This window comes from Aulonocara stuartgranti (assembly GCF_965226115.1).
Source record: "Aulonocara stuartgranti genome assembly, chromosome: 5".
Taxonomy (NCBI): domain Eukaryota; kingdom Metazoa; phylum Chordata; class Actinopteri; order Cichliformes; family Cichlidae; genus Aulonocara; species Aulonocara stuartgranti.
Window position 1 is genome coordinate 5,021,179 of NC_138943.1, and position 22,054 is coordinate 5,043,232.

At 41.3% G+C, this 22,054-nt stretch overlaps 1 protein-coding gene across 4 annotated transcripts in view; it reads right to left on the reverse strand.

The window, feature by feature from the left end:
* ppp1r16b (protein phosphatase 1, regulatory subunit 16B) overlaps positions 1-22,054 on the reverse strand; it is a 92,049-nt gene that overhangs the window by 59,673 nt on the left and 10,322 nt on the right. For 3 of the 4 annotated variants that reach the window (XM_082534241.1, XM_082534238.1, XM_082534240.1), the window contains exon 2: positions 2,261-2,675. In XM_082534241.1, the coding sequence (XP_082390367.1) occupies positions 2,261-2,528 (268 nt within the window). In that variant the 5' untranslated portion in view covers positions 2,529-2,675. Of the gene's footprint in view, positions 1-2,260; positions 2,676-3,799; positions 4,018-22,054 lie in introns of those variants that run through there. The other variant, XM_082534239.1, reaches the window with a different exon arrangement.

Below are 22,054 nucleotides of genomic sequence, written 5' to 3' on the forward strand. Positions count from 1 at the left end.
TCATACATTCATACATACATACATACATACGCCTTTTTGAAATTTCTTTAAAAAGGGTGCTGTGTGCTGGAGCAGCACAGTGTGTGGACTCATGACGCCTGATCGAGCATTTGGGGACCAGAGGGAATGAGAGAGGAGATTATCAAGCTCCTAAGCTAGCCAGCTGCCACTGGAGCTGTGTGGGCAACACTACATCCTGTCTCCCTTTTTTTTTATCCTCCCTGCCTCTTTCATGGTCACTCTCATTAGACAGTAGTGATAGCAGACATCTCTATACGGAAGTACTGCAGGACATAAGGAGAAGGAAAGGGAATCAAAAGCAGAGAACCATCAAAAATCATGCACACTAAATTTGGAAAATTCCTTTTCTCTCTGCTGGCATGTTATTCTGACAGTCATGATGGTGGAGCTTTTGTACACCTGAACCACCTGTAAGCCCTCTTATTAATTTTAAACAGTCTTCAGACTCCGATAATAAATTTGTGCTTAGAGGTGGTAATCGTAGCTCGTTGTATAGCACAGTCACGACACAACTGTGTCACAGAAGAACATGAAGTCTTTTCACTTTTGCTAACTTCATCCTAATCCATTTGCAACCACAAGGAGTCACATTATAGCAGCTCCTGCAAGTCAAAGCATTAACGCTCAATTAATTAGTCAGTTTATCGATAACTGCATCAGAAGGAGAAGAGACACAGTGTACAGTCAAAGCAATAATGTATCCCCCGTCTAGCTGTATTGAAATTAAAAACCTCCTTTTTCTACTCTTGAAAAATTGATCAGGAATTTTTGTATGTGTGCATCCTTAACATGGAGGACACAGCTGAAGAGTTCAAAAAGAAATCTATCAGTGGTGTACAAATACTCATTCGTTCTGACACGAGTAAGTGTGTGACAGCAGACAAATGTTTGTTGCTGTTAAACCATCCCTGAAAGGGACCTGTCAATATTGATGAGTAGACATTGTGTGTTCCTTGCTTCCTCGTGTGGTTTCTCAAAACCAATCTAAAGACTCACACGATCAGCCCCAACATCCTGGTGCAGTCTAAGTGCCTCAGCAGACCTTCTGGGAAATACACACAGCGCAGCAGTTTGCAATAAAAGCCCCGAAATGATGCTCAAACCATTTCTCACATCACGCACAACAATGAAACCAGCAACAAAAACATCAAAGATTTTCTTTTTCAGTTTTACCCAATTAAGTAACTTCCTTTTGCTTACACCAAAGTTTAATTTCAGCTACACGCCGTGATAAAATCCAGCAGACCCCTGTAGACATCACAAGACTTCTAGTGTCTCACACTCCAGCTGGAGCTTAGACGTGCCAGTGAACAGTCCACGTGTGTGTACAGGCACAGCAGAGTAGCTTCAGCCTTGTAAAAATTATTGTGAAAATACATCAGCCTTGAGAGGGATGTCCTATCTGTGAAGACAGCTTGCATGAGCAAAGAATATACAGTAGCACTGCTGTGGGCTGCATTTGTGACGATTAAAAAAAACAAATAAATAAAACAAACTTCAATCCAATTTCAAGTTACAGTGACGTTAAATTAGACGCAAAATCTAAGCGATAGCAGCCTGTTATCATCCCTGCATCGCCGACACACTGTTAGCACAGCCACAGCAACACGGGGCTGCCGGTACTGGAGGAAAACAATTATTATCTCCAAATAGGGGGGCCCCATCCGTAGAAATTTTAATTAAAAGACTGGCAGAGTTTCATCTCAGTGTGACAACTCCATTATTTCTCAATGATAAAACAGTCTCCTAGCAGAACAAATTCAATTGGAATGGAGTGACTTCCACTGGCGGTTTAAGTGGGCAGGCCAAGCTAATCGTTTTCCTGACCTTGGCATTTTGATATCCAGGGGAAGTAGTGTGGTGAGGCCGAAATTAGCGTCATTATTCAAACGCGGTGTCGAGGGTAAGTCTGAGCTCAGTTGAGCAAAACTTTATTTAAACTATTTATTTTTGAAACAAGGAATACTAAAGTTCAACAAATAAATTAAAAGGGCAACGCCGGCCTCTGTGCAGCCTGTTCATCCTCCTGTCGTCTCGCAAGCAACAAAGAAATAACCCCAGCTCTACTCACCCTGCCCCACATCCATAAATAATACCTTTATTTTATCGCTAAATCAAAATATTTAGGATACTTGATGTAATGAATCCAAACTAGTTGTAATTAGGCAAGCAGAAATAAATAAGCCACCCTTTTATTTTCTGATCTGCACGTATCATTAATATGCTGTACTGGTCTTACCTTCATCTGGATCATTCCTGGCCGAAGCCTCCAGGAGCGCCACGCTGGCGGCAAACGACACATGTTTCTTGGGCTCTGATTGCTGGAGGCTGTTAGCAATGCGTCCCTTCTTGTCGGCCTTTCGCTTCTTGTTTTGCATCTCCTTCTCATACACAGCCCATCTCTTCAGCTGCTGGGTGCGCCGCTTCTGGGCCGCCCGCAGTCTCTCCAGACTGGGCACCTTGTCCAGCTGCTGCAGCTCTTGGATCAGCTCCAGGTGGTTGGCCATGGTGCCAGGTTGGGGTGGGGTGGACAGCAACACTGGGCGATGGTAAAGGGGTGAACTGGAAGAGAAGTAGGATTCTAGCGAGGGCTGCACCTCCGGCCGTGGCCTCCTCCCACGATCGTTATCATCCTTTCAGCGGCAGTGAACGACCTGGAAGAAGAGACGGAGGGAAAAGCTGAGCCACAAAATGCCAGCTATAAACTTTTTATCATCTGGAACTTTAATACACCAGTAAATAAAACGTGAAAGTTGTTTGATGCTTGTTATTCAAGCCGACTCTGGACTTTAAAGTTGTAAAAGCTCTACATTGCAGAGTCTATTGGGACACACTGACATTTAAAAGAAGTGCTGGTCTGACACACCACAGCAAAGTGCACAGAGCTGCATTCTGGTGTCCTAGTTAAACAGACCCCAGAACAAGCTACCAGTTAACAAGGCACCGAACCACCGTTTGAGTCTACTTTCTTTTGTCTGTTGTGAACAAATATGAAATCAATATTTTGTTCATGACCGCTTCACTTCTTTCACCAACTTGCATATTTTCACTTAAGAGAGAATCAAGAGCAAGAATGAGAGGTCACGGTTTCAATGTTTAACTGAACTGCATGGGTCATAGTCTTGGTGATCCACTTGCTTTGTGAGCTGTTAACGGGTTTTTCTACCATCCTCCATCAAGGCAAACCGCTTCCTGAACACTACAAGCAAGCGCCAGCACAATGAGAGAGAGAAAAAGCACCGGAGCAGCGAGTTGACGTGGGGACTTTTCATGACAGCGCTGCATTTGTGTAAACATGAATAAAATGCATCTCTCCTTTTCTCTCTGACAATTGACAGCAGCACCGTGAGTGAATCAGCAAAAGCCCATTTTTCAGTTTCTCGTAATTTTTGTGGACATGCAGAAAAAACAGCTAACTGTGTGGTGAAACCTAAAGAGGAGACAACTTACTTTGGTCATTGTATAAAGATCAGCAGCTGCAAAAAGTTAAGCTGAGTAAATAAAGAATAAACATGCAGGAACAGTAAGTGGAAAGTGCAGTGATTGAGTTTTGTCAGGCTACTTCCTTTGAACAGCACTCACAACAATGTACGGACGTTTTAACGCCACGGCCAGAAAAACTTCTCATCAAGTCCGGCAGGATTATCACGCGATCGTTGATCATTTGTCACACAAACACACGCACACCAAAAACAAACAACACTAAGTAAATAGCTTGAAACGTCAACATCTGCATGCTGGATGCATGACACATGCTGGCTTCTTTTCAGTTACTTACCATCACGTAACCACTGATAAGCATTTCCCTGTGCCCGCAGCTGTTCACCAGTGAAACCTGTGCAGTCTGGCTGCATCCCCTGATGAAAGGCTCCACAATGCAAATCGCTGCTTTATGTATTCAGCCTCCACCAACCTCGTTCTACATTTCCTCTGCAGCACCAAAGTGCTAAAAACACGGACAGGAAGCAAGGAGCACAATCACTTCCTACAGCATCACTTTCAGTCGCCAGCTTACCAGCACAGCGCGTCTGTCTCCGCTTGGCTCAACAGAAGTTTTCCGTTAACATTCTCAAGTGGCAGCCAAGTGAGCGGTGCAAAAATGTCATCACAGCACACAAATGAAACGAAACCTTGACACACCGTTGACTCTTAGGTGCATAAGAGTTTCCAGCACAAAGATGTGAGCGGGTTCTCACAGCTTCTCACTCAAAACCGACGAGATGGAGACAACGGGCCGTGATAGTAAATACTTAGTAAAGAATGTGTCATCACTCAAAGGTCGATGCAGGAGGATTAGCTGCAGGGTCTCAGATTATTCTGCAGGAATTTAAAATCGAAGCTGTCGGCAGTTCTTGCACCAGAGGTCGTTTAGGAAACTGACAGTGAACGCAGAATTCCTGTCTCAGTTTCACTTGTTGGTTTTTAAGATGGTCTGTATACTGTTAAGTATACATTAGTGCTACACAGATATGCAATGCACAAATACATGAAAAAACTACACACTTCATTAGAAGAATTATTAATGTTTTGCCTGTGAGCATACTCTGACAGACTACTACTTACTCCCACCGTACTGTGATAGTATCAACTCGGTGCATAAATACTGTGTGATATTGTTTGTTCTGTCAGAAGCATCTGTTCCTGCTCCTCCTCAAGGAGGCCCATGCATTCAAGTAAGGACATGAAACACACCGTGAAGCTCATCCCGAGGCCTATCACTGCTAACACAGGAAATGCACCATGCTGGGTAATAAGGACACCGCTTGGATGATGTGGAAGGTTACAGACAAGGGTTATAAACAATGTCACACACAGCAGCGCGCCTACACAACTTCATCTGCGATGAGTTTTATTTTTATATGTAGAAAGTGTAAACGACCTGCAGACTTGACTGTTTTGCTCGTATTATACTTTATATATTTAGCAAAGAGCATTAAAGTTTTTACTGTCCTATTTTATCGGCGAAATGAAAGTTTGCACAGCTGAACTGCAGCCAGAGAGACAGCCGCCCGTTTCTGGTTTATAGGGGCTGATTTTAGCGAACGAGCTGATGAGATAATAAACTCACACACGCACACGCCCTCGCAACACTGCTGCTCGGTTACAAAAGGAGCAAAAGATTTCTGATCATCCGCGAAAGTGGATATTGCACCTGCAATCGTGCCACGTCCAAAGTCACTTAAATTGCCTCTCTTCCCTGTTCCGATGCTCGGCTTGAACTCCAACAGCTCGTCTCTACTGTTTCTAAACGTACTGAGGTGTTGGCCTGTGCTGGACGGTGATTCGATATCTGCATTAGAAAGCACTTCAACAGATGTACCTAATAAAGTGGCCAGTTAATGCACAAATCATGGGAAATGAGTGTGAGATTTGGGATTTAACTCTAAAACCACGAGTTTTCAAATGAAGATGAAGGAAATGTCGATTAATAAACTGGGCCTAAAACCTCTTTAAAAAAAAATGTATGAAGCCGTTTTATTTTACAACATATTGGATTTTACAATGTTAAAGTTTCCTCTGAGGTACAGTGAATGAGCCCATCCAGATCAAAATGGGCTTTATTAGCCTGAGAGTACAGTATTGCAGTATCATACAGATTCCTAGATGTAGTGCTGGGCGATATGGAAAAAATATTTATCACGATTCCAAATAATGATATGTATCACGATATACCACCTGACCTGTGGTCATCTAGAAAGTATGCAGTCTGTAAACAGCTTGTTTAAAACTGGTAACGGATCAGTCCTCCGTATCTGCAAATATTTAGAGCTAAGGTATCTGTATCGGATCGGAACAGGATCTGTTAGCGTAGATAAATGCATGTGTCACTCAGGTTAATGCATATTTGTGCATGCTAAGCAGCATCATCTTGTCAGCTTCTCAAAGGCGTAAATTTAACTTTAAGAATTCATTAAATTTGAAATATGAATTTGAAATACACTTTTCTGTTAAAGAGAACAGTTTGTCTGCAGTCTGCAGGAGGAAAATGAAACCTTTTCCAGGAAACAGGCAAACAGCTCTAAAAATCAACACCTCCAAAACCAAGGTGTTGTGCACCCATCAGTTAAAAGTGGTCCTCTGTGCTATGTCAAGGCCCTGCCTACCTTCACAGCCTTGTCAGCGAGAACAATTCAGCACAAAATGACAGCAGTGCAAGCCCTGGCAAGGCATGCAGAGCATTTGCAACACTCCAGCCCACACAGCTGCTGAACACAGGTCAGACTTTATAACAGCTTTGTCAAACCAGATATCCTTTACGGCTCAGAATACCGACACCCGGTAAAAGGTAAACTGCTCTAAGATGGACACCACCTGGAAAAATGCTAGCAAAACCACCCCGAAACAACATGGCAGTTTGTGGTCACTGAGCAAGTCTCTGCTTTTTATGTTCTACAGTAGACAATTTATTTTCTTTTTAGGACCTGGGGGCAAAAATCTAATCTACTTTAACTTTTAATTTCTTCTTTCAACAGTTCCAAACAGGTTTCCACTGTCTAATAATTGACTTTCTTTGATTGGTGTTCAGACAGCAGTGTTTCTGTGGGAGTGGATATTTAGTCTCAGCTCCAACTGACCCCATGCTCTCTCCCTTTCGCTGCGATTTGTCAGGGCAGCAGCCAAAGTGAATTAACTTCAGAAGGGATGTGTGACAAACACAGAGCGTCCACTGTTTTCCTTAGCTGTCTTTGATGCTCAATGGCATTAGTGCAGGAAATATGAAACCCAGGAGCTACTGTTGATCAAGTTAGAGGAATCAGAGCAGAGGTAATGATGTTACACGCGCACACAGACACACACACCAAGTGACAGAAAAGACAGGAAGATAGAAACCTACCCAACTGTTGATGAGAGATATGTTAAACTTTATGTTACTTCACATGTAGTTTAACACATATGTATATATATCTGTTGTAAAGTTTTAGTTCTTCCTCTTGTTTAACAGAACCGATTTGTCCAGATTGTGCCACAGAATAAACACGTATATGGCTCACAATCAAAGTTTCTGACTAAAATCCAACTGTGCAGCTGTCACAATCCCAGGGAAAATCCCTGACAGAAGTTTTGAGTTGATCAAAATGTTCACATGCTTAACCAGGCTGTCCTTTTACGTTACTGTGCATCAGCAGTGATTAACTTTACAAGCAGCAAAATGTGAACTTTTTCATTTGCCTCTCAGGCAGCCATATGGTGCAGCTTTTGGGGGAACTCTTGTGAAAAATGTCTGCCAGCTCCTCTGTATGTTTCTCAAGTTATGGCTCCAGTATGGCAGTGTGCTGGTTGTGCACTGGTTTCTGGGCTACAGAATGTACAGACTTGCTCCTATTTTGATGTCAAAGTGGAACAACTTGCAACAGAAGCTTCGCTTGCTTGTGTTTGTGACCCTGCTGTCATGTGCAGTATAAAGTCAATGCGAGACACTTTATACTATAATGTAAAGAACCAATGAGCAGCACTTGACAACAGAGGGATTGAAGAACTCCCTAAGAGGATGACTGAGAGGGATAGCCGTCTACTGCAACCAGTTTGGAGGTAAGAGGAAAAAGAAGGTGAATATAGGGATACAGCACAAAACACACTATGCTATTTAATAACATGCAAAAGCAGGAAATGTGAGGAATGAAGGAGTGAATTTTTCCCTTGTTAGATGGTAAAAGTCAGTGCTTAAACCATGCAGCACTCTCATTGTTCATGAAGGTGTTGCACTGGTCTACAGCCAAAATAAATGTCATTGGATTTTGCTCATTTTGGGTCCCTGAAAATGAAAATGATGCTTAAAACTGTCATTTGGCTCTGGTTTTCATGATATGTTAGTAAATCAAAAAGTTCTTGGCAGGAACCAGAAATGACTAAAATACATTTTGACCCTTGAAAACACAAATGGCAGTAGTATAAGTGGGTGGTGATTTTCAGATCGGGCTCTATATGACGTGTAAATCCTAATTGTCAGATTTAAACTTTTGATTTCTGCTCTGTAATTCCTTGTAGTAGTAAATCACTTCAACTTTTTACTTTTCTTTCACAATATGCGTTTGATTGTACTGCGACTCATCAAAGTTGCACCAGTGACACATCTGTAACCTTTGCATTTCCTCTATTGGCACCATACATTATTAAATAAATAAATTAGTTTGGTTAGGAAACATATAAAGGCTGATATGCAAGTGGTGAAATGAACATTTGTGGATGTCATAATATTCTGGGTAACTGACGAAACCGACGTTCCTCCGTGTCACAACATCCTAGCATGCTAACACACTGGTCATTGAGTTTTTCTGTGAACTGTGGAAAAACCCCGGCGTGTAGCCTAATATAATCTTTCAAATAAAGTCTTCTCTAGACCTTTTTCTGATTTTTAAATTGTTCCGTAATGAATAAAGATGAAATATTATTATATAAAGTGACCATAACCAGATGAGAATGGTGTAACATGTAAAAAGACATGAAATAAAAATGGTAGCCAATCAGCTTGTTTTACATTTGAAATTTGCACATCAAAATCCATAAAAAGCACAGTTTATCTCTGAAGTCGACAGCTTCTGAAAGACTGCTGACAGCATGCTCTTTATCATGCTGTATTCTGGGAGCAGTGACACAGAGCATATAAAGGCATTTTCTCTGGATGATTTCACTCAGTCTCTAAAGCTTAAAGATGCCCACACGCTGATACGCCGACTTGTTTTTGTAAGATGAAACCAGCCGAAGAGTAAAATTGACATCAGCATAGTCATTGGTGTTTATTAAACAGTTTCTGATAGCAGAGAATAAATCATTCGCAGCCTTAAGGGGAGACCGTCTGGCCCACAAGGTGCTTCATCAGGACCTAAATATCAGACAAGGCAAACAGTTGTACCTGATACGATGGCCTCACAGGAGGCAAAGACAAACCATGTGAAGATATGTAAAACACAGGGTGTTCTGGTGACTGTAAAGCCTCTGGTGATATCACAGCTGGCGCCCGGGGCCAAGGCTGCAAATCACAGATTGACCTCAATCGGCTCCCTGGCTGCAGATACGAACGTTATACTACGCTCACGCATTCTGCGAAAAAGACACAGCATACATTTGATAACAATTAAGGCAAAAAGCAGGACAGACACTGAACATGAAGCACAAACACTTTACTAGCAGCAGCAGCTGCTTCACGTTCGGTGTCTGACCTGGTTTTTCAAATTCCCAAAACAGAGCAATTATACACAGTTTTTCAAACTGTTTTGCAATAAACAGTCTGAATTTATTCAGGCTAGGTTGTTGTCTTCATAAATTGGCAGCTGCTACAACAAAAGCCCTGTTTTGCTGTGATTGCAATGTCACAGAACTGCAGGCGAGGTCACTACAAAACATAAGCAGCCTGGATTTTAGGAACACACTCTTTCCTCATAAAGTAATAGACAGGAAATCCTTCTGAAGTAGACTTTCCATTTAACCTTTTAGTCTCAACCCATAATTGACTTTCCTGTTTCAAGTCTAAGAAGAAAAGGTATAACATGAAAGGCAAAGGCAGGGCCTCAAAAAGCAATATGTCCTAACAAATGAAGTTTGGGGTTTTTTCTAGCTTTAAGCTGTTTACTACTGCTCGCGCAGGACGAGCTTCAAAAAGAAACGGAGACGTACTTTCTTTCACTGATCACTCGCATCTCTATGATCCAGGTCAGGTAAAGTGGGTGTTCGTAAGTTTGCTCATTTATTGGGATTGTGTTAAAATGTTTAAGCAAGGAATAAATGCTTCCAACGAAGGCCTCATCCATTGGTGTGTGTGTGTGTGTGTGTGTGTGTGTGTGTGTGTGTGTGTGTGTGTGTGTGTGTATGCAGCAGCACTGACATCAGCTTTAAGCCACCAGCATCTCCAGAAACCAGCTGAACTGAGGTCATTTAGGACTTTCCATCATCATTATGAAGGTGAATGGGCACTAATGGTTATAGACATATAGATAATGGCAGAGTGTGTGTGTAACACCACCGTACAGGACATAATACTCCATTGGCAGGATTTCATCTAAACCTCTTAAATGGCTGGCAGGATTTTTGTCTCCATATAATGCCGGATAATGTTTGAATCGTGTTCGTCAGCAGCAGAGAGGAATATACTTTATTTCGCAAGAAAACCCTACTTAAGGTCGACTGATTTCAAGGTCGACAGCAAACTCACACTTCACACTCTTCCATTTGGTGATAAAGACTGCAACAAAATAGACTAAAAATGATTCAATCCAAGATTGAGACTGAAAGTTTTTTAAATCTTAAACTAACAAAATTATATTTTTGTCACACAAGAATGAGAATTTGTGTGCAAGAGGCGAGCATGAGTGCATAACTCTGCTAAGCCCACACTGTGCAAAAACCTCTTATATCCAACATATCCAGATTGGTTTGTGATGTTTTTTTCCTTGAGAACATCAAGCTGTTTTTGAGAAGATATGGCGTGAAATGTCAGTGCAAAGATAAAAAAAACAATTCAATTTAAAAAATTCCCCAAACTAGATCCTTATCATCTACTCCAAAGTCTTTGATATAACTCTGATGAATATCTGTGTGCATCCCAAGAGAAAGACAGACTCACAGAACTTCCTTGGTGGTAATGATAGAAAGGCTCTTTAAATCAATTGTGTCAGTTTGATACAGCTAATGACTAGGGATGGGTACCGGTATCCGGTGTCATTATGGCACCGGTTCTGACATAAACGGTGGTAACCAGACCGAAAAGCAGCGCACATTTCGGTGCTTTCTTTCGGTGCTTTTTTTCCCTTGAGATGTAATACACTTTGAATTCTAGCCAATCATTTTACCTTTGCAAGCATAGTAGGCGGGCCCGGGTACGTACGTGCTTTTAGAGCAGAGCTACAGATTAAAAACGCCCAAGGCGAAGCGGTCAAAGTCTGGCTGTACTTCACAGCAAAAGATGCAAACTCAGCAGCCTGCAACAAGTGCTTTAAGCTGATACTGTGCAAAGGAGGTAACACCTCAAATCTGATGAAACACCTGGCGACGCATAAGGCTTTTTTTAAAGCCGAGAAATGCGCCGTATTTGATAGCTTGCTGCGAGACCTCACACCGGGCACATCTACTGCGGGTGTGGTGCCTGTTATCGGACCCGGAGTTAGCAACATCCCCCAAGAACCCGAAGAGGAGCGTCCTGGCCCCTAGCCCTGCCAGTGTAGCAGAAATGATGACGGATGATGATGGCAGCAGCAGCCGTTCTTCTCTGCGTGAGTAGCTTAACGTTGTTCGTGTGTAATTTACGTTGAGTAGGCTAACCAAGTTATTACATTAATGCATGTAAGGTGAACTAGCAAACACCGTCGTAGTTACATGCGGCTGTCTTCTTGTTTGATGGGAGATACTCCCTTCACCCTGGCCAAAAAGGCTAAAATGACCAAAGAAAAAGTGGAAAACAGCTAAACATGAGAGGTTTTTGGACCAATTTTGTGTTCTCCATTCTTTAAGCACCAGTTTGAGCACCGTTTAAGCACCGGCACCGTTTCAAAAGTACCAGTTTGGTACTGGTATCGGATAAAACCTAAACGATACCCATCCCTACTAATGACTAGCATTTGTCTGCAACACAGCCTGGATTATGCTACTGCTAATGCACGCTAAATGCTTCGTATTAAAAAGTGTGTGACGGGTTAAACACCTTTTATGAAAGATTAAAGACTTTTTATGCTGCACACGCCTCTACTTTCCCCACAAAGTAACCCACCCCTGCTTTTAGATGTTTATAATAAAACAAACATTAGCTTTGTTGGGTTGCTGTGAACTGATGCATCAGCTGCTGAGGTATCTGTACAGGAATCAGTTACTGCAGACTTGAACTCTACTTGCTGTTTTCACTGGACACCATGATCGACCAGGACAGACATTTTTACGATAATACAAACTTGCACTGAACACAGAGCCCAGCTGGAACCGACTGAGCATTTTATCTGTAATTAGAAGACTTCCTCTAATTGTAAGAAAATGCAAGACCTTCTCTTCCACCCACGTAGATACACCCAGTGTAGTCTGTAAGAAAGGGTTTATGAGGAGCAGCACAAATGAACACAAAGTTAATCCCCCATGCACTGAGGCAATGCAAGGTAGGCACGATTTTCTATTCACTGCTTCAAAATGACATTTCATCTATTAGAATTTCCAAGTCAGTCACTCATTTTGAATGTTTTTCTCTGAGCACCATCATCAGTGTCCTTAAGCACATTTGCTCACAAAAAAAAAATAGAATAAATAAACAGGTCTGAAGTTGAAAACGAAGCCCAGTGGTCCCACACCTAAAGGCCGTTTCCCCCTCATATCACCCTTTTGTCCCACTCAGCCGCTCATTAAAATGTTTTTGACGAAGAACGTTTTTAACACAATGAATAGAGATAAGCGTTCAGCTTAAATGGATGCTGGCTGACTACAAAAGCAGTGTCAGTATTCGAGTAGAATCAGTGCTGACTAAAAACAGCATAGAGGTCATTTTTTTCCCACTGAAAACACAAGTTTTTTTAATATGCCAAGTATGCACACCTCTCTATTTAACAGCTTATAAAAGACTTTAATAATATCTCAAATGAAGCCACTATCTTTTTAATGACTTCACATTCAGTCACTTATTCCATCGTGAATGCCTAATATCATCATAAAATGCCCTCATAATGCATTACAAATACACTTCTTGTAACTCCAATGAGAGTTTTCTTCAAGTAGTGAATAGATCACCTTAACAAGCACTTACTTCACCAGATGGCAATTAAACGGTATAAAGTTTCACAGCTGCCCTCTAAGCCTGAAAGCACCGTTGCCAAAATAAGAAGGCTCCGCCCACAACGGCCGTGACCCTGTCAATCAGCAACTCACTCGATGCATGTGTCCGCTTTCTCTCAATGTGGATGCTTCTGTACATGATGTGCTGCAATGCTCTGATCTGTCTCTGCCTGTCACGAGCAGATGTAAAGCCAGAAAGGTCAAAAGACACAAATCGCGCAACCAGACGGCAAAACATCAACAACAAAGCCTTTCATCAAAGGACGGAAACATTAACGCACAGCAGTTTCCATCGGAATTTTGGACTGTTTCCAAAAATAAAGCACAACGAATCGCAAAGGTGCTCCGTTTGCAATGATTCAAAATTAGGGCAGGCTGAAGATAACCCAAGTTACAAAGTTATCTTGTATCAAAAAGTGACTCAAATGATTATCAAACACGTTATCTTGTTTATTTGTCCAACCCTGGAGCATTCACATCACGTAACTGTCACCGTGAGAACACACACTTGGCCCACTTTGATACACTAATCATGTCAGTAACTTCACATGACATTTAGCAGCGAGAGGGCGTGTGCTGTGTCAGGACGTACTGCGTGGAGACACAGTAGTGGTAGTGTCACACATACAATACCCCATTGTGTTTGACAGAGCGCGTGTCTGTGTGTTTTCTATACGTGTGCACGCATTCATGCAAGTTGTACAAACCCCTCTATGTCATGATAAACTGTGTGTGCAGAAAGAGCCAGCGCCCTCCCCGATCACCACCACAGCTCCCTCAATCCCTCACACCCCGAGTTCCAGCCCAGTGCTAATGTCTCCGGGTCAGGCTAATTCATTTAATCACCTGCTAATGCCATCGACAGGCCAAGCAGATTAAAAAGACCACCGAAACCGTTCAGCAAGACGGCAGAGGGAGTTACAGCTGTCGCACAAGTGACACACACCATCATTCACTGCAGAGATACGAAGATTTAACTCCCCGCAGAAAGCCTGTCAGGACTGAGAGGCAGAGGAGACAATTTCACTATTAATTACAGTAAAAATGGGAAATTTATTACAGGATTTCTCTGAGCTTCTGTGTGAAATGGAGGATTGAGCGCTGCACAGCGCCTCTTTCAATCTATGTCAACTTTTTATGCCACTTCTGGAAAAGTACAATGAGATTATTTTGTGCAGTAAGAGCTCAATCCAATTTCATGTCCACAATGAGAAATATAGCTTCTTGGTTAAAAAAAAGAAAAGAAATGAAATGACTCCCTGCTTATTTCATAGTTTAGCTGAACAGCAAAGACTTTTACAAAGCGAATGCCAGCTCTGGGTTCATTACTGAGCCCTACAAAAGTGTTGATGGCATCAGAGAGAGAAAAAATAAATCCATACCATTAGGACCGCACAGTAATTGTCAGCATACTGTGCCTTTCACTGGCACTGCTGAAGGTGACGGCCTCAAATAACATATTGCACTCAAGGAGAGCAAAGCGGACATTTTGCATAACAGAACACTTGGTATTAAGTATGCGGTATATATTAATGGATTAATCTGGAAGGAAGTGCTAATGAGGACTGATAAGGATATATATAGTCCTGGTAAGGAGAAAGCTCTCCTTCAGTTATAAGGCTTTATATATCAGAATGAAAGTAGCCTGGTCCCTAGTGGGCCTTAAAATCAGTTACGCACAAACATGACATACACCAACTATTTATTTATTTAACAACCATTAACCCAACATTTAGAATCAGCGAGTGAAAAACCAAAAACACCATTACTGCTTAGAGGGTAAGTTAAAGCCGAGTGCTGCTAATCACATGCATTTGATTTCCTGATCATGAGCAAGTGTTGAGCAATGATCTTATTGTTACTGTCCATCAGTCCGGTAAGGCTTATAACAATTAGAAATTCGGCATTCTTCAGTGAGGCCGATTATTCACAAATGGAAAACATTCAAAGCAGTCGCTAATTTTCCCAGGAGTGGAAATCCCAGCAAATTCCTCCCAAGGTCAGATCACGCACTGCTCAGAAAACCTCTACACTACTCAGTTAGCACATTAGATATTAAAATTCATAAGAGTACAATTAGAAAAAGACTGAACAATTTTGGCCTGTTGGGAATGATTGCCAGGGGAAATATTACCAAAAAGTGAATGGATGATCAACTTCAAAGGCCATGCTCTTCACCCTCAGATGTGCCCGACATTTGAATTTTGTTGCTCTGTGTTTCAGCGTAGTGTTACTCATCCACACTAGCCTAGGACACTTCAAGCTGCACACTGCAGAAACAGCAGGGATTGGCCTATGCAGGCATGTGGTCACCCGTACAAAACCAGAACGTGCCTCACATAAAATAAAACCTATGAGATTTTTTTTAAAAGCTGTAATAATAATAATACAAAAAAAAGCTGAATGATTTTGACAGCACTTGATTGGCTTTTGGTTTTGGAATGTTCGCTCAATCATGTTTGTTATTGAGATTAAAAGTCGATTTACTGTGCAGCACTTGTACCAACCGTCAATCACAGTGATGATTTGGACCTGGGAACTCTGCAGAAATTGAGTTGACCATGAAAGCCTCTGTATACCAAAGTTTTCTAGACTCAAATGTGCCGCTGCGTCTCCGACAGCTAAAACTTGCCCCAAATTATGTCATGCAACAAGACAATGATCCAACACACAGCAGCAAATCTGTAACAAAAAGAAAAAGAATCAAAGCTTTGCAATGGCCCAGTAAAAAACAAAAAAACAAAAAAAAAAATACAACACACCTCAATCTGACTGTAATGCTGTGGCGGGACCTTGAGAAAGCTGTGCACAAACAAATGCCCCCAAATCTCAATGAACTGAAGCAACGCTAACGAAAGCTAGGGCAAAATTCCTCCACAGTGATGTGAGAGGCTGATAAAGTTATAAAGAAAACAACATGGAGCCTACTAAGGGTACACAGCAGAACAAGGGCTATCAATCTGCTCTCCATGACAAGATGGAGCATGTCAGCCCTATCATGGAGAGGGAAATTTGTGACACTATGAGGTCATGTCAGAGGTATCTACGGTATGGGGAAATGACAGAAAGGCGGTATAAACAGACCTAGATCACAACAGAAGTGCAGGCCCACTCTAAAACTGCATTAGCTGACTTGTTGTGTGATGAATTTCAAACTGCTGGCCTATTAACTTCTTGGTCTGAAGAACCATATTTAAAAAATCATACAAAGTAATTTCTGAGAATGGTAGCTTAGGCAGAAAACAGAAGATTATACTGGCTGGTACATCATCAGTTTTAGATAAATCCAAAAATAAACACAACTAACATCTTTTATTTAAATTGTGAGGCCACACAATTACAGCAAGTACACTCAGTTAAACTTAAACCGGGAAGTTGGTCCTCGCAGACTTTGGAATTCACGTGCTCTCCATCATTATGTTGTGTTTGAAAGGCTGGGAGGCTAGAAGATTCCATAAGCCTGTCACAGAGCAGTCCCTGGACTGTCTCTTTTTAATAGAATTACTTTCTACTTCTAACAGTATACTGTCACTTTTCCTAAGCAGGTAAAACTGCTAGCCTGTAACAGCAATACTTCAATAAGTAATTCATAGCTGACTGGGTCCTTCAATGTCTGATAAAGTCTGGAGAAAGTCGAGCTGTGATGTCTTGCAGCCATTAATTGCTGATTTGGACAGCGCTGGTTTGTTAGCGCTGTGCAGCTGAGACACCTGCGTGCAGCCAGGGAGGTTTATAGAGGTGCACGACACCTCGTGTTTCCGACCTCTTCAGCAGTGTTGTTTCTCTGATTGTTCTCTGCAAGTTAAGTACTGCAGTGTTATCATTAATGATGGAAAGGGATAGCCAAAAACTATTAAATGAAAAAGGTGGCATCATCTGATAATTATAAGACAGTGACACCAGCTTTTTAACTCATCTGACAGCATTTTAAAGAGATTTAAGCTTTACCCCAGAGGCCTCATTATCACACACTGCCAATTATTCTGAGCCCTTACCTAGTGTTGAAGAAACACGGCGCAAACGTCTAATGACACAGCACACGGCAATTAAAACAGGAAGCCGTTAGTTTTGACTGTAACACCAAGATTCGACACCTGACCTTTCTGACAAAACACATTCATTAACCGAAACACGACCCCTGGATGTGTCAAACTAGTCTATGTGGTCAAACTGACAAAAGGCAGGTCTGCATTTTGACAGAGCCAGGAACACACGCACACAATCACACCTTCAGTGCAGTGTCAGGCACTGTATCGTACTGCAGTTGTTCAATTAACCGTGCAAGTACGAATATGATACGTCTATAATGTGCTGTCGTTCTACTTCCCCACAGATGTAGAAATAAAGACCAAGGCTTTTTGGAAATTTTGTTTTTATGGGCTCTGATGCAACGAACCGATCTGTCCGTGTTTTATGTTGTGTTATGTTCTGGGCGCCAGTCTCCACTCGCTCAGTAGCAACAGCAGCAGTTTCCTTTTTTCGCTGAAAACAGAGTAAAGAGGAAACCTTGTTACTCAGCAGCAGAAGAGAGAGCAGAGGAGCAGCAGCTGCTGCTGTACGTAAACAGATAAACAGAAAACCGAACAGGCACTGGTGAGATGCACACACGCGCTCAAACACACGCACGCACGCACGCACACGTGTGGTTGAAGACGCTGATGTTAATGGATATTTGAAGTCAAATACTGAAAACAGGTAGTCTCTCGGTTATAGTGGTGAGCTGCAACACCACAAAGAGACAACTAAAAGCTGAGACAGCTTTGATAAAGTTTTATCTGAGAAATGCATGAATACAAAAACACACAAAAGACATTTTGTATAAGTAGACCTGGGTAATTTCATATTTTTCAACATAAATGTGAATAATTTACTAAAATGTCTCTTGTTTGATGCCCTAATTGGATGAATATTAAAGTCTTTCAGTACAAAACATCAAAAACCCTTAATTTTAATAGTGTTGTTTACTTTTTTTTAAAACTGCCGTCAGCAGTTTGATGAGATGCCATTTATATTACATTAAACTAGCAGCTGGTTGCTTAGCCTATCACAGACTCCAAAACAGGTAGTCTAGGTTTGTCTAAAACAGGGGTGGGGGAACTCCAGACCTCAAGGGCCAGCGTCCTGCAGGTTTTAGATGTGTCCTTGATCCAACACAGCTGATTTATAAGGCTAAATTACATCCTCAACATGTCTCGAAGTTCTCCAGAGGCCTGATAATGAATTCATCTTTTGATTCAGGTGTGTTGCCACAGGGTGAGATCTAAAACCTGCAGGACACCGGCCATCGAGGCCTGGAGGGAACAACTTCAACAGAGTACTCTTCAAAATATTCAAGAAAAAACATTCCTGTTGAAGGTGGAAAGTAGAAACTTGTTTCAATGGATGTGGCACAAACACACAATCAACCACCAGGATATGATGGCACGCGAGGAGGAGATAACCAGCAGCCGGTGATGAGGGGCCCAACAGTAAACAAATGAGTCAACGGAGCATCGCTGGAGCTCTCACGTCCTGCACTCCATATGATAGAAAGAGCGGTGCCGATGTAGTTAAATGGTACGACTACCTGATTGTGTTAAAAGAAGTAGCGAATAATACTATTTTTAGCTTCTTTTTTTTTTTAAAAATACCTAAGGCTGGAGAGGATTTGACATCAAAAGCAATAGACAGCAAATCAACAACATGCCTTACCACCTAAATGCCTGTGTAGTTTCAGATCTGCACCACTAGGTGACTGGATCCTAGTGGCGACTTTAGAGACCTACCAGATATATTTTCATTTATGTGACAATATTGTGCATCCTCCTGATAAGTTACAAGTTATTTTAGTGACTGTTAAACTGAAATGTTAAGCAGTTCTATTATACTTTTACTTAAAACTTCCAAGGCTATTTTTGCACTTACATATGACTTATACTGTTTAACTACTATTCACTTTAATGCAGCTGCTGGTGGCGCCTCGTGGCAATAGATTAACACTTTGAATTAAGCATTCTGTCATCAGTGACAGTAGCTCATTGGGAAAGACAGATAGAAAATGCCCTTCACTTCCATCACACAATTCATCCTAAAAATCATTACAGTAAATTTCCTTGAAATATCCCATCATAGAATTTTGAGGGTATTTTTCGCTCCATCTCTCCTACAAGCACCTCTAAAGCCCATTAATTCACACACCATGCTTGGCTACAAGAACATTTTTTTATTTACATATCATCTAAAACTGGTGATGTAAACTACGAACTATCAAAGTAAGCAAACAAGTCTGCTAATCCCATCAGACATTCTTGCAAACATTCTAATGGTCGGTCTTTTAGATAATTTAACTAAAGTCAATTGTATTCATGTAGTGTCAAATCACAACAGCCATCGCTTCAACCCTACAGTAATATTACAATCAGACGAACCCCTATGAGCAAGCATTTGACGAGAGTGGGAAGAAAAAACTCCCTTTTAACAGGAAGAAACATCTGCCAAAACCAGGCTCTTGGAGAGAGGACTAGAGACACACTTAAAAAGCTTAAAAACTAACATTCAATACAAAATCTAAATATGGAAAACAAATTGTAGAGAGGTGAAGAAGACAAAGCTCAAATGTTTATTTATTTTAGTTTCTGTGGGACTGCTCTGACTGGTTTCCCATGTGATACCTCTCCATCCTTTTTCTTTTTCTCTTCCTTTCTTGCCAATTGTGTCTTCCTTCATCCCTCTCTCCCTCAGCGCCCTCTAAAAGGACGATTTTATTCTGTCTGGATTACTTGTCCTAGTTGGCGCTGGGCGTGCTGCTGGGGAGAGAATTTATTTCCTCTGGTGAAGCCTTGATTTAAAGCACTCAGGTCAACTTGATTCTGGGTCATTGTCTCCCTTGCCGTAATGAACCAGGGCAGAGGTAGAAAGCCCGCTGCATATCGACAAAAGCAAGGAGTTGATGTGCCACAGGATACCTCAACTGACCGTCTGCACCCAGAAGTAGATTAAAACCTCTCTCGTGCCTGTGGTTTTAATGCTCAAAAGCAATTCGATTACCCACTTCAAAAAAAAATGTGACGCAATAAGCTCAAGTCAACTCATAAGCACACCAGTTACATTAGCTTACGTCAACATAAGCTGTTTACTTTATGTTTGTAAGTACCGAGCCAGCAATCTTGCAGTAAATCTGTGTTTCTCTGGCAGAGCTGATCCTGCAGGGACCTACTGACCAACATATTTATGGCTGCATCAAAACACTGCTGGCCCTACAGTCGTGCAGGGTATAAGTCCTGTTAATTTAATTCATGGTCCTGCCTGAAAAAACTAGCTCAACACTGCATCAACAGTCCCACGGTTATAGCATCTTCAATTCTGCATTTCAGCAGCTGGGACGTGCCTCACATCACTTCGCATCATTTTCAAGGAGAACAATAAATAATTTTGCTTTTGCATTTTAAAATGTAATGTACGGACAGTGTACAGTCTCAGTGCAACAGAGTTCCAACCCCTTGTAGCATGTAGATTTGATAGATTTTTAGAACATTATACATATTTAAAAACTAAATAATTGTTTCCTTAAACTTCTTTTACATTGGTTGCTTCTTTGTAGTCTAATGGTTTTTTTCTTGGTTTGAGTGAAGGGAGAAGACGCTCTTTATTCATCCCAACATTTAAAGAAGTTTAAAAAGGACAAGACACGTTACACTCCATACTGCCTGTGAAGGTTTGACAGCCTTCTCTAAGGAAGCACGCAGATGTCACCAGTCATTGTTCAGACAGGCATCCAAATAGTGCACCTAAACTTCAAAAAGCAACAACTTAAATGTACAACAAAATCTGCATGGGCATGAAGTCTCTCGAAACTTCAGCCAGGCTGAGTTGTACCATTCGTTTTCTTTCCTTTTTGTGATGTAAATAAAAAGTGGAAGGAAAGAAGAGCTAGAAAAACACTTTGTTTGCTCTTCACGGGTTTCTTGTGGTTGGTATCGAGAATGAGTTTTCTCACTTCTAACTCATTTGTTTTCCTCTCTAAATTGTGTATTTACCCAAAATAGAAGATGGGCAATGATATAAATAAACAGGTAAACTAAAAGCAGGTGTACTACGAACACATGGAAAGAATAACCAACGCAAAGTTATGTTGAAGTTGTGCAAAAATGCTGACGTGTTTAACCAATGAGCCAAATTGCACAATGTGCGATGTGTTGTTTGTTTTTTAGTCATAAATCCAGCCCTTCTTGTTTACTTCACAATATAAAGCAAGCTTGATACATGTTGGGGAAAGATGGAGTCAAACCTTTTGTTCATTTGAAGTATTCATACATACAAAAAAAAAAAAAAAAAAGAGTTTAGTTTTGGTTTATGCACAATCTTCTGCCGTGCACAGCAGCTATACTGGTTTACATTTGAGGTTGGACTGCCACTCAGAGACATGCTTCCAGGATCTGTCCGTCTTCCCGACTTCACTGGGAAACACATACAATCTGACTAAAGTGGATCTGACTATTCTAGGTGTCCAGTGTGTCAGCATAGCACATATTTAGCAAGAAGACCATTTTTAAAACTTTTTGAAGGAGGGACGCCACAAAATTCCTCCATGCAGGAGAAATCCCACATTTCCAAAAGCCATCTTTGCCCACTTTAATCTGGTAGTATGTGCTTTAGTTTGTTATCTGCTTTACTTAGAGGCAGGGGTTCATCAGAACACAAGGTTGAAGGTTGGGGGTATATTAAGATTAGCAGCAATCTTCCTCCATGGCTTTAATGAGGACAAAAGCAGTGACGGTTCCAGTCATAGGATAGAGAAGGGCAGATTTTATGTACACAGACAAACTTCTGTTCACCTTGGACTGATATCATTTTCACTTCTCTTCTTAAAGCATTTGGTCTATGAAATTAGTACTAAAAAAAAGCTAATTTGTTTGACTTACCATAAAGCACAGAACTATTTAAAACACAGGGAAAAAAACTCCACATTCAAGAGGCTGCATACAAAAACAGTTTGATATATTTTTGGCTTGAAAATACCATTAATCAATTATCAAAAATCATCCTGAGTCTTCTGCTAATCAACACAAATTGAAGACACTAATCAATAAATGGAGCGAGCCTTTCATGTCTAAATGCATTTCCTTCCTCATAAAATATTTGTAAAGCCAGTTTTGAAAATTGTCCTGTACTCATTACATCCAAAGTGCACAAGCTTGGGGTCTTTTACTGGGTCAGCCATTGAAGGTCCATTTGCATCAGCAGTCAATTAGCGCAATAGCATGAATTTCCATTGCCTCATTCACAAGAGACAAACAGAGAACATAAATGTCAG